This window comes from Equus quagga, chromosome 8 (assembly GCF_021613505.1).
Source record: "Equus quagga isolate Etosha38 chromosome 8, UCLA_HA_Equagga_1.0, whole genome shotgun sequence".
Classification (NCBI taxonomy): Eukaryota; Metazoa; Chordata; class Mammalia; order Perissodactyla; family Equidae; genus Equus; species Equus quagga.
Window position 1 is genome coordinate 50,715,630 of NC_060274.1, and position 14,292 is coordinate 50,729,921.

The following is a 14,292-nucleotide window of genomic DNA, read 5'->3' on the forward strand; positions in this document are numbered from 1 at the left end:
TCTACATATACAAGGTCCATATTGTAGGCAAGGAATGAATAAAAGTATGATTTCTGTGCTTTTTATAAACAGGAAAGAGGCAGCTATCTCCCTTTCCCCTTCTGAGAGAGTTTCATTGGAAATATCTGATTGTAAGTCTTTGAAATATAAATAAATCTCTCTATGAAAAAGATAAGCCCATTCGTGTTCAATTTTACAATTGTGAAATGTCTCCTTGTTCTAGGGCCTCATCCCCCTTTTCTAGAGGTAAACACGTACCTCTAGAATTAAGTAAACCTCTCTGGAGTTCTCCCAATGTATACAATTGTAACTTAATTCCTAGGTTTTGCTTTTAGTCTAGAATCCCAAATTTCAGTAAAATTTGCCCTGAAAGCCCTACCTGTACAGTAACATGAGAACATTTTCTCTATAATTCTACAGAGAGAATTTCATTATGATAATGAATCAGTTCACCACAAAGACATATCAGTCGTGAATTTGTCTGTGTCTAATAACAATTTCAAAATACACAAAAGCAAAAAAAAACCAATTAAAGAGATACATAATTTTACAATCATAGTCAGGATTTTAATACCGCTCAGCAATTGATATAGCAACTAGATTTTTCAAAAATCAGCCAAGGCAGAAAAATCTGAACAATGCTATCAACTACATGTTTAAAAACATTGCAAAATTTCCCATGAGAAAGACCACCAGCAGTGAATAAGAACAACTGTTTCCTTAGCTCTTAGCAGCTTTGGGACTTAATATTTTTTTTAAATTTTTTTTACTTGTTAATCTGATAGACAAATCATGGTACTTGTACTTATTTGCATTTCACTAATTGCTAAGTGATTGAACATTTTTCCATATGCTTGTCGTTTGATTTATTTCTTTTTATGAAGTACATTGATCATTTTAGGTCTATTTCTGTAGTGTTAGAGTCTTTTAAAAAATTTATAATGTCTTACATTGCAAATATTTCCCCCAGGTCATTAACTTGTAAACCATCTTTCTTATGTTCTTTAACTTATAGAAGTTAAAATGTTTGTATAGTCAAATGTATCTTTTTTTTCTTTTCTAGTTTTTTTCCTTGGTTTCTGCCACTTATTTTTTGTGATCCCACTTATGACTTATAGTTCATATAGGGCATTATCTCATTTAAAACATGCTTTATAAAAGCCAAGGTAGACTCCAACCAATGAAACCTTGAAATCGGCCAGGTAATATAATTTCTGTCTGTTATGCTCTTACAACTTAAGCTGTTAGCTAAAATATTTATTACAATATTGTCCTAGTCTTGTGCAATTTAAATTTATGTCTCCTTTTGGTTCTCAGATCATTCATAATTTCACAAGGCGAATCCAGAGCAAAATCAAAGATCTTCTACAGCAAATGGAAGAAGGGCTGAAGACAGCTGATCCGCATGATTGCTCTGCTTATACTGGTTGGACAGGTGAGAATATGGGCATAACTAACTGGTATGTTTTATTTTTGGATTATGATATATAAGACTTGGCTTTGAAAGTTTTTTTTCGTTTATGATGGTAAAGTTTTGTGCCTTTTAAATGAAGCCTTCAACTGTCTTCATTGATGAGATGCTTTGGAATTTTATTTCTAAAGAAATTCTTCCTGCCTGAAGTTTGAACTTTAATATGTAGTATGTCATATTTTTATAACATTGTTTATTTGACTTAATATATGGCTGTCAATGAAGATGGGTAATAAGAACAGACTTGCCCTAGGGTCAGATTCTTTGTTTACTTTTGTTGCTTTGATCTTTGTGACAAGTTGTAGTTGTGTGCTTTCTCTGGTCTGTTACACAGAAACTGTTTAAACTATTGCTTGTACTCATTTAACTCATTTGTATGCATAAAGATGTCTATTTTGATTTTGATAACAATTAAACAAGCAACCAGTAATACCCTTCCCATCAAAAGACTTAATTTCAAAATTAGCTTACCTTAACTAATGTTTACATTCTTATTATATTACCATGTATTCAGAACATTGTACTAGTTATTTGAATAATATAAAGGAAATAAAAGACAGACCTTGTTCCGAGGGATTAGAGTGCAGTATGATTATTGCTAATGACAGTTTGCATATAAATTTATAGCCTTTTCTTGCTAAATTTTTATAGTTCAATGAATGCACAGCATAGACACAAGTATACATGTTAGAGTCACCATAAACCGATACCTGGTTTTGCAGTGCACAACCAAACATGATGGCCCTCATCATTTTGTGTTTTTCTTTATATTAATTTCTATGGTGCTTTATTTTATTTGCCTATTATGAATATAATATTTTTCAAACTTTTAAACCCAGACAGACATGGAGCTAGTTCACGTACAGAGTCAAAGAAATTTATGCTAAATGTAAAATTAGATAATTTTGGCTAACTTGATGTAAAATACAAAGAATAAGGATATTTTGAAAGGAAAAATAACGTAGTTATTAGTGGCACAGGTTTCCCCTAAAAAGTCTTTATTTACAGCATTTTTTCTTGTTGTTGAAAAAAGGTTTTTCACTTCATGATTGTTAGGTCCCAAGTTGGCTGTGCATCAGAATCATCCAGAGAGCTTTATAATAAACAAAGATTATCAGTCTCCACCCCAGAACAATTATATCAAGAACTCTGGGGAGGATTCCAAGAATCGGTATTTCTTAAAAACCCGCATTTTTTGTCATCTTTTGGAATCAGTGATAGAGCCATCATGGAGGTACTTGCTTTGAATGGTTCAAAATATCATTCAGGGTTTTGGGGTTCAGATTGTGTTATGGAATCTGCTTAGACCCATATGTCCCTATCTTTTCTCCTAAAACTGTATAATATATGAAGAAGAATGAATGAAGTACACACAACTTATCCCTTTAGGCAAATTGTGAGATAGAGAAAACACAAATAATGGTAGGTGAAAAACAAACAGCATCCACGAGTGTGGAAAGCCATGGTGGTGTAGCAGGTGAGGGAAGCCAAAGGGTCCAGGGGTGGCAAACTCTATCCTGCCATTTCTGCCCTCCCAATGAACAAATAATTATTCCTAGGAGTGAGCCACACCCTGAGGGGAAACTTTTGAGGGCATGTCTGAGTGCAAAGTGGGCAGGTAAAACTAGGAGAGACAAAACAAAAAGATATGGAGGCAACAGAGGTTATAGACTTAAAAAAAAAGCACTAGTCAAAAAGAGAGGGGATTAATTTACAAGGCAGAAGCTGCATCCCTGGTAGCACTGGCTGATGGTGTAGATAAGGAAGGAGGGAAATAGCAATGAAAGGAGCCCTTCTAAAACAAGAAAGAATATGAGAATCAAAAGAAATCTGGTTACCAAAAGTCACCATGTATTGAATAAACTATTGATTGCTTAATAAGAAGAGGAAAACTGAGAGAGCTACCCTAACCATTTTCTTCTTCCAGAGAATCTTCCTATTAATAGTTGATCTAGAAAAATTCATCCAATTAAAATTTAAGAAAAAATTTAGCAATTGTATACATAATGTTAGGGGAAAAAAATGAAAAATCAAAATTTTTCGTTAGAAGAAAAACACCAGGAAAATGCCACTACAATGTGGAGAGAAGTTGCAGTATTTTCAACATTAATTTGGTAACTTAATTAACCAATAAGTTCATGAAGCAGAAATAAAAGAACTCAGAGAAGAGGTGGCAAGACAATAAGATGATGTGAAATAAGAATTGACAGACATAAGAAAAGAAAGTGAAGGAAAAGACAAAATCATTTCAGAAAAGAAGACTACAAGGAATTGAAGAAAGAACTGGCAGCACAGAAAGCACAGCAAACCATAAAAAGGGAAAAAAGTAACAAAGATAAATTGAAAAGAGAACTCCAGTTTCCTGTCTGGCATGTAAAAAATTTAGAAGTCACCACTCCATCCTATAAAGCAAAAAACTGAACAAACTGAGAAATCAACAGCTCTTCTTAGATTCATCAGAGAAGTGAGGTCACAGGGCAAACAGCTACACCAAATATTGGGAGATAAGACTGGCAGATTCAGAGAAATCACAATTTACCAGAGCAGAGACCCACAAGAGAAACCTCCGTGGGAACCAGTGTGGGGATAAGAAACCTAAACTGTAATTGATGAGTTGCAAGAGGCTCAGTGTGGACAAATCTGAGAGTTAAAAAAAACTCTAGGGGACCCTAAATAGTTGAAGCAATTTTGAGAAAGAATAAAGCTGGAAGCATCATGCTCTCAGATTTCAAACTATGTTACACAGCTTTAGTAATGAAAACAGTATGGTATTGGCATAAAAACAGACACATAGGTCAGTGGAACAGAATAGAGAGCACAGAAATAAACCCATGCATATATGGTCAATTAATTTATGACCAAGGAGCCAAGACTATATAATGGGGAGGGGACAATCTCTTCAATAAATGTTGCTGGGTAAACTGGAGAGCCACATGCAAAAGAATGAAACTAGACCACTATCTTACACCATACACAAAAATTAACTGAAAAGAGATAGAAGACTCAAACATAACTCCTGAAACCATAAAACTCCTGGAACATGGGTAGTGAGCTCCTTGACAGTAAGTTCCTTGATGAATTTTTGACTCTGACATCAAAAGCAAAGGCAAAAATAAGCAAGTGGGACTACATAAAACTAAAAAGCTTCTGCACAGCAAAGGAAACCATCAACAAAATGAAAAGCTAACCTAGTGAATGGGAGAAAATATTTGCAAATCATATATCTGATAAGAAGTTAATATCCAGAATGTACAAAGAACTCATATAACTCAATAGCAAAAAAAAAATCTGGATTAAATAATGGGCAGAGGAACTGAATATACATTTTTCCAGAGAAGATATACAGATGGGCAACAAACACATGAAAAAGTGCTCAACATCATTAATCATCAGGGAAATGCAAATCAAAAACACAATGAGGGGCCGGCCCCGTGGCCAAGTGGTTAAGTTCACGTCCTCCGCTGCGGCAGCCCAGGGTTTCGCTGGTTCAGATCCTGGGTGTGGACATGGCATCACTCATCAAGCCACGTTGAGGAGGCATCCTGCATACCACAACTAGAAGGACCCACAACTAAAATATACAATTATATACTGGGGGGGATTTGGGGAGAAAAAGCAGAAAAAAAACCCCACAATGAGATGTCACCTCAAACCTGTCAGAATGGCTATCATCAAAAAGACAAGAAATAATAAGTGTTGGTGAGGATGTGGAGAAAAGGGAAGGCTTGTGCACTGTTGGTGCAAATGTAAATTGGTATAGCCACTTGGAAAACGGTATAGAAGTTCCTCAAAAAAATTAACAATGGAACTACCATATGATCTAGCAACTCCATTTCTGGATATTTATCCAAAGAAAATGAAAACACTAACAAAAAGATGTATGCACCCCCATGTTCATTGCAGCATTATTTACAATAGCTCAGATATGGAAACAACGTAACTGTCCACTGCTGGATAGATGGATAAAGAAAATGTGATAGTTATACATATACAATGGAATATTACTCAGGCATAAAAAAGACTGAAATCTTGCCATTTGTGACAACATGGAAGGACCTCAAGAGCATTATGCTAAGTGAAATAAGTCAGACAGAGAAAGACACATATCATAAGATCTCACTTCCATGGGGAATCTAAAAGAAAAAAAACCAAAAACAACTCATACATACAGAAAACAGACTGGTGGTTTCTGGAAGCAAGGAGGTAGGGGGATGAGAGAAATAGGTGAAGGGGGTCAAAAGGTCCAATCTTTCAGTTATAAAATAAATAAGTCATGGGGATGTAATGTACAACATGATGACTATGGTTAATAATACTACATTGCATGTTTGAAAGTTTCTGAGAGAGTAAATTTTAAAAGTTCTCATCACAAGAAAAAAATTTTTAGTAATTATGTAAGGTGATGGTAATCATTATTTTGGTGCTCATTTTGCAATATATACAGATATTGAATCATTATGTTGTACACCTGAAACTAATATAATGTTACATGTCAATTATACTTCAATTAAAATAAAAATAACTGTTATTCTTACAATTACTACTATTTTGAAAAGTAGGACGGTTGTTTTACCCATGTTAGAATCTACAATGTCTAGCACAGTAACTGGAAAAAAAATAGATATTAAACTTTTTTGTTAAAATTTAACTATAGTTATTTCTCATTTAAGATAGTTACTGAAATAAATTGTTCATGGTAAAAAAAAAAAAAAAAAAACCTCCAGGGGGACCCAGTCACAGGGAGGCTTGCACAGTATTAAGAGGTTTAACTCCAAGAGTTCTCGCATGTCTTTACTGTGAGTACTGGAGTAAAATCCCCTCATGCTTCTGGCAAGTGAGGGGAAAAGCAATTATTTTGAAATTTTCCAGAGCATTCTGTTCTTTTTAACATTGTTGGGCCTCAGGAGGAACTATTTTACCAGAGCCTAACTTACTGGAGTTTTATCAGAGCCTAACCTACCTGAGGGTAGGGAAATACCTAACTCCAACCTCCTCTAGCCTTCTATGTGGGAAAAGGGAAAAGCTCAACTCTAGCTCCCTTTAGCCTTTCCACATGGGAGAAAGGAATACTCATTTCCACATGGGAGAAAGAAAATTCCTCTCTAGCCATCCTATGCAACCTAAGAGGGGAAAAATACTTGAGAAACATTGGTGAAGTTCATGGTCCAAGGGCACAGGCTCAAGAAAAGACTAAGACCTAATCATAGAACCATAGTATGCTTCCACTCCCTGACTCCTTACCACTATGTTATTAAAGGACTTTTTACTGAAGATTCTTTTCTTAGTATATCATGTCCAGCTTTCAATAAAAAATTACAAGGCATAACTAAAAGGCAAAAAAACTAAAAGGCAATTTGAAGATACTAAACAAACTTAGAACCAGAATCAGGTATGGCAGGAATGTTGGAGTTACCTAACTAGGAATTTGAAAATACTATGATAATATGATAAGAACTTTAATGAAAGTAGTAGGCAACATGCAAGAACACATGGATAATATACATAAAGAGGTGGAAATTCTAAGAAAGAATCGAACAGAAATGCTAGGAATCAAATATACTGTCACAGAAATGAAGAATTCCTTTGATGGGCTCATTAGTTGACTAGACAGAGCTAAGGAAAGAATCACTGAGCTTGAGAATATGACAATAGAAACTTCTAAAACTGAAAAGCAAATTGAAAAAAGAACCCTGAAAAAGAAGAACAGAATATTCAAGAAGTGTGGAGCAATGACAAAAGGTGTAACATACATAAAATGGGAATACCAGAGGAGAAAAAACAGAGGAAGGGGCAGGAACGATATTTGTAGCAATAATGACTGAGAATTTCCCCAAACTAATATCATACACCAAACTACAGATCCAGGAAATTAAAAATACCAAAGAGGATAAATGCTAAAAAACCCCAGAAAGCTGCACCTAGGCATATCATATTCAAACTTCATAAAACCAAACATAAAGAGAAAATCTTGAAAGAGACAGAGGGAAAAAACCACTCTACTGGAGCCAGCCCTGTGGCTGAATGGTTAAAGTTCCATGTGCTCCACTTTGGTTTTGCAGGTTCAGATCCTGGGTGCAAACATAATCCACTTGTCAGCCATTCTGTGGGGGCATCCCACACACAAAAAATAGAGGAAAATTGGCACAGATGTTAGCTCAGGACAAATCTTTCTCACCAGAAATAAATAAATAAATAAACAAAAACCCCTACTTAGAGAGGAACAAAGATCAGAATTACATCAGACTTCTCTTTAGCAACCGTGCAAGTAAGACGAAAGTGGAATGAAGTAAAATATTGAGAGAGAAAAAAACTACCAACCTAGAATTCTGTACCCTGCAAAATTATCCTTAAAAAGGAGAGGGCCAGCCCCAGTGGCCTAGTTTTTAAGATTGGACACTCAGCAAAAAAAAAAAGAGAAAGAGAAATAAAAACTTTCTCAGACAACAAAAATCAAGGGAATCTGTTGCCTGTACTTGCAAGAAATGTTAAAAGAAGTTCTTTTGAGAAGGAAAATGATACAAGTTAGACATTTAGATCTACATAAAGAAAGGAAGAACATTGGAGAATAAATAAGTGAAGGTAAAATAAGAACTTATTTTTCTTATTCTTAATTGACCTAACAGATCAGAATATATGTTCCAAATAATAGCAGTGTATTTGGTTATGTATACTTATATACATATGGTTTATATGTATGCTTATATGTGTATATTATGTAAGTATAATAAATGACAGCAAGGTATAAGGGATGAGAGAGAGGACTTAGGAATATTTTGTTATTATAAGATACTTGATCTACCCATGAATTGGTACAGTGTTATTTGAAAGTGGACTTGGATTAAATAGGAAAAATCGCATCATCATATCAGTAGATACAGCAAAAGCGTTTGAGAAAATCCAATTATTTGTAATAAAAACTCTCAGCAAATAGCAATAGAGGGAACTTCCGCAACTTGATAAAGAATATCCACAAAAAGCCTACAGCTAATATCATATTTAATGGTAAGACACTTGAAGCTTTCTTGCTAAGATCAGCAACAAGGCAAGGATATTCCTTCTCACTACTGTTTTCAGCATTGTACTGGAAATCCTAGCTAATGCAGTAAGACGAGAAAAGGAAATAAAAGGAATACAGATTGAAAAGGAAGAACTAAAACTCTCTTCGCAGATGACATGATCATCTATGTAGAAAATCAGAAAGAATCAACAAAAGAAACCCTCCTGAAACTAATAAGCTGTTATAGCAAGGTTACAGAATATAACGTTAATGTACAAAAGTCAATCACTTTCCTATATATCAGCAATGACTAAGTGGAATTTAAAGTTAAAAACCTTATCATTTACATTAGCACCCCTCAGAAATGAAATACTTACATGTAAATCTAACAAAATGTGAACAGAATCTATGTGAGTTAATCTATAAAACTTTGAATGGGACATATCAGAAGAGAACTAAATAAATAGATATTCCATGTTCATGGATAGGAAGACTCAATATTGTCAAGGTGTCAGTTCTTCCCAACTTGATCTATAGATTCAGTGCAATGCCAGTTAAAATTCTAAGAAGTCATTTTATGGATACGGACAACCTAATTCTAAAGTTTATGTGGAGAGGAAAAAGAGCCAGACTAGCCAACTCAATATTGAAGGAAAAGAGCAAAGTTGGAGGACTGACACTACCTGGCAAAGACTTACTATAAAGCTTATAATAATCATTTCAACAAATGTTGCTGGAACTGGGCATCTGCATGCAAAAAATATAAATAAATCTAGACACCTTTCAAAAGACTTAACTCAAAATGGATCATAGACCTAAATGTAAAACACAAAATAAAATTCATAGAAAATAACATAGGAGAAAACCTATGTGGCCTTGAGTATTGCAATGACATTTACACACGACACCAAAGGCATGATCCATAAAAGAAATAAATGATAATCCAGGTTTTGTTAAAATTAAAAACTGCTCTGTGAAAGACAATATCAAGAGAATAAGAAGACAAGCCACAGACTAGGAGAAAATCATTGCAAAAGACATATCTGATAAAGGGCTTTTATACAACATATAGAAAGAAGTCTTAAAATTCAAAAATGGGAAAATGAACAACCCTATTACAAAGTGAGCTAAATGCATGACAGATACTTCACTAAAGAAGATATACAGATGGCAAGTAAACCTATGAAAAGATATTCAACATCATATGTCATTAAGAAACTGCCAAAATCCAAAACACTGACAACAGCAAATGCTGGTGAGGATGTGGAGTAACCAGAACTCTCATTCATTGTTGATGAAAATGCAAAATGATACAGCCACTTTGGAAGACAGTTGGCAGCTTTTTACAAAACTAAACATACTCTTATCATATGTTCCAGCAGTCATGGTCATTGGTATTTACCCAAATGAATTGAAAACTTATGCCCACACTAAAACCTGCACACAATTGTTTATAGCAGCCTTTATTTATAGTTGCCAAAAGTTGAAGTAACCAAGATGTCCTTCAGTAGGAGAAAGGATAAATAAACTATACATCCAAACAAGGAATATTATTCAGCAATAAAAGGAAATGTGCCATTAAAAGACATAGAGGAAACTTAAATGTATATTTCTAAGTGAAAGAAGACAATCTGGCTATATACTGTATGATTTCAATTATATGACAGTCTGGAAAAGGCAAAACTATGGAGATAGTAGAAATATTAGTGGTTTCAAACAGTTAGGAGTGAAGGACAGATGAATAGGTGTAGCAGAGAGAATTTTTAAGCCAATGGAAACTATTCTATATGATACTTCACCAGTGGATACATATCATCATATTTGTCAAAATCCATAGAATGTATAACACTAAGAGTGAACTATAATATAAACTATGGGCTTTGGATGAAAATGATGTGTCAAGGTAGGTTCACCAATTGTAATAAGTGTATCACGGTGGTGTGGGATGTCAATAGTGGGGGAGGTTTTGCATATGTAGGGATAGGAGGTATATGGGAACTCTGTACTTTCTGCTGTTTTTCTATGAACCCAAAATGGCTTTAGAATATAGAGTTCATTAATTTAAAAAGATAACATAAATTGAAGGGAAGATGATAGATATAGGAGAGAGGGAAAGGCAAATCCAATATGTGAATAGAGTGTCCAAAAAAGGAAAACAGAACAATTGAACAGAACAGATGTTTACTACTATAATTCAATAAATGTACCTGGATATACATTATGAAAGAACCTACTGTGTACCTGGGAAAATTAATCTAGTAAGAGTAATAGCTAGACAGATATTCTGAAGATGGTTTTAAGGATCCTAATTAAAGATGAGGAATCTTTTGTACAACCAGGTAAAAACTACAGTGACCAACCATCATAGTTTTCCAGAAGTGTCCTGGTTTAGTACTGAAAATCTCACATCCTAGACAAACCAAGACTGTCTGGTTGGTGATCACTCTAGCAAAAGATCAAGTCATTTATAACAGGGAGAAAAATCACATTGGTGTCAAACCTCTCAGTAGCTGCATTTAAAAGTTGACCAGTACACTACAAAATATTGAAGGAAAGAATTTATGAAGAAAAGATTTTAAATCCACCTAAGTTTTTGTCCTTCAGGCATACAAGATATAACAAAAGATAAAACAAGAACCTAGGAAATATTGTTCTCAAGGGCATTCCTGGGGACTCTACTAGTGCAGGAGTTGACAGATGATGGCCCGTGAGCCATAGCTGGGACACAGCCTATTTTTCAACAGGCCATGAAATAAGAATGGTTTTTATATTTTTTAGAATTTTGAAATAAACAAACAGAAGAATATGTAACAGAGACTGAATGTGGCCCTCAAAGCCTAATATAAAATTTACTGTCTGGCCATTTACAGAAAAAACTTTGCCAACTCCAGTACTAGAGGACTAGCCAAGATATGATTGAGAAAATGTGGCCATAAGCTTATAGTGACATTGATTATATTTAATTATGGAATTAAGATTTAAAGAAAAGTGTGCAAATAGGAGAAGAAAGCACAAAAACAGAATAAATGAAATGGGGAAACCATTGAAACAGGAAATTCTAGAAATCACATGACTGCTTTTCACTCTATATAAATTTATTTCACAATATAAATGAAATGGATAATTCTCCTCAAGTATATAATCTACCAAGTCTGACCCTAGAAGAGAGAGAATGTTGAAATAGAGAAGTTTTGTTTTTATTTGAGTTCATAATCGTTTACATCATTCTGAAATTTCAGTTGTCCATTATTTCTTGTCTGTCACCACATAGGTGCTCCTGTTCACCCCCTATGCCCACCACCCCCACCCCCCTTCCCCTGGTAACCACTGAAGTGTTTTCTTTGTCCATGTACTTGTTTATGTTCCACATATGAGTGAAATCATCTGATGTTTGTCTTTCTCAGTCTGACATATTTCGCTAAGCATAATTCCCTCCAGGGCTTTCCATGTTGTTGCAAATGGGACCAATTTGTCTTTTCTCTGGCTGAGTAGTATTCCATTGCATATATATATATATATATACCACATCTTCTTTATCCAATCATCAGTTGATGGGCACTCAGATAGTTTCCATGTCTTGGCTATGGTGAATAGTGCTGCCATGAACATAGGGGTACCTATGTTACTTTGATTGTTGATTTCAAGTAGTTTGGGTAGATACCCAGTAGTGGGATAGCTGGGTCATATGATATTCTATTTTTAGTTTTTTGAGGAATCTTCATACTATTTTCCGTAGTGGCTGAACGAGTTTGCATTCCTACCAGCAGTGTATAAGGGTTCCCGTCTCTCCACACCCTCTCCAACATTTGTTATTTTTAGTCTTAGTGATTATAGCCATTTTAACAGGCAGAAGGTGGTATCTTAGTGTACTTTTGATTTGCAATTTCCTGATATTAATGATGTTGAACATCTTTTCATGTGTTTATTGGCCATCTGTATATCTTCTTTGGAAAAATGTCTATTCATATCTCCTGCCTGTTTTTGATCGGGCTTTCTGTTTTTTTGTTCAGTCGTGTGAGTTCCTTATAAATAGACAAGTTTATAAATAAAAACTTGAGAATGTTGTCAAAGGTCTACCCAAAAAATTTCACTGGAAAATTCTACCAAACTTTCTTTTGCTTGAGGAAGAATGTCCCTGAGCTAACTTTTGTGCCAGTCTTCCCCCATTTTGTATGTGGGACACTGCTACAGCATGGCTTGATGAGTGGTGCATATGTCTGTGCCTGGGATCTAAGACCGTGAACCCCAGGCCATCAAAATGGAGAGTATGAACTTAACCACTATGCCACTGGGCTGGCCCTACCAAACTTTTAAAGAACAGGAAATCCCAAGGAGAGTGACATCAGCCAAAGGTGGAACAGGAGTTTTCTGTCTTACCCCAAAGACCACTGATTTTGACAATCACACACAGATGAAAATACCTTTGTGGGAACCAGGAGTCCAGCAGAGAAGTTCCAGCACACCATTGGAGCAAAAAAATTTGAGACTGGACTTACCCTGAAGAGAGTAAGATCAGTGTCACCTTGCCTCTGTCACCTCACTCCCAAGGTGGCACAGCTCAGTGCCAAACTTCCTCAGCCTGAAGTTTCTCCCATGGGTGAAAGTGAGAGCATATGAGTGAGTGCCTGATTCCCTACTTATGCAGGGCACTGCCAAAGATACCCACTTCTTTTTTGCCCTTTCCGGAATGCTGCGGTGATCTGTATAACTTAGGGGCAAGGAGAGGCTGGGAAGATAGCCAGGGCTCAGAACTCATCAAAGGGACACAGATCCTATTAACCACTTCACAGACTCCATCAGGAAGCTGCCTATGAGAGTGCTGGGGACACCTCACCTGTGAATTCCCCCAGCTGGTCCACGGACACCTCTGACATTCCGTGCTCCTCACTCTCACGCCACCCCACCCCATGATTGGCTCCATCTGTGTACCTCTGAGGGCAGTGAGTGCAAGCCTTTGCAGACAGTGAGCATGGGCAGAATTTCAGCTCAACCTTGCAAAATTTGGAGAAAGCACACAAACTTGAGCATTCAGCATTGCCCTAGGGAAAGCAAACAGGAGGCTGTTAGCACTCATCCTGGCTTCATGGAATCAGGTGAAGGCATACCATCTTAAGAATTACTCCCTAAGAGGGAACAGGAAATGTGGAGCAGGTGTATCCCTAGAGAATGTTTGAGAAAGCTTCAGAATCCCTAGTAGGGCTGACAGAAGGTGTTTCTTTCCCAAGGCAATTGGTAAAGACTGGAGGAGGTGAGTGCTTCTTCAAAACACAAGTCTTCAAGGAACATGGAAAATAAAGCAAACATGACACTACCAAAGGAACAAAATAATTTTCCAGTAACCACCTCCAAAGAAATGGACGTCTATGATTTGCCTGATCAAGAATTCAAATTAGTTGTTTTGAAGAAGCTCAGTGAGCTACAGGAAAACACAGAAAGACATTTCAGTGAAATCAGAAAAATGATACATAAACAAAATGAGAAGTTTAATGGGGAGATACTAATAATAAAAAGAAAAACAAGAATTCTGGAGCTAAAAATACAATGAATGAAGTGAAAAATACAATAGAGAGCATCAATATCAGAGTAAATCAAGCAGAAAAAAGAACCTGTGAACTTGAAGACAGGTCATTTGAAATTATCCAGTCAGAGGAGGAAAAAAGAAAAAAAGAATGGAAAAAAGAGTCAAGAAAGCCTATATAAATTATAGGATATCATCAAGCAAAACAGTTGATGATTACAGGAGTCCCAGAAGGAAGAAGAGGTAGAGCACTTGTTTTACAAATCTGGAGAGAGATATAAACATCAAAGTTCATGAAGCCCGTAA

General features: G+C 35.7%; 1 protein-coding gene across 4 annotated transcripts in view; it reads left to right on the forward strand.

The window, feature by feature from the left end:
* LANCL2 (LanC like glutathione S-transferase 2) overlaps positions 1 to 14,292 on the forward strand; it is an 87,319-nt gene that overhangs the window by 44,494 nt on the left and 28,533 nt on the right. For all 4 annotated transcript variants that reach the window (XM_046669488.1, XM_046669492.1, XM_046669491.1 and 1 more), the window contains one exon: positions 1,318 to 1,435. In XM_046669488.1, the coding sequence (XP_046525444.1) occupies positions 1,318 to 1,435 (118 nt within the window). The remainder of the gene's footprint in view (positions 1 to 1,317; positions 1,436 to 14,292) is intronic.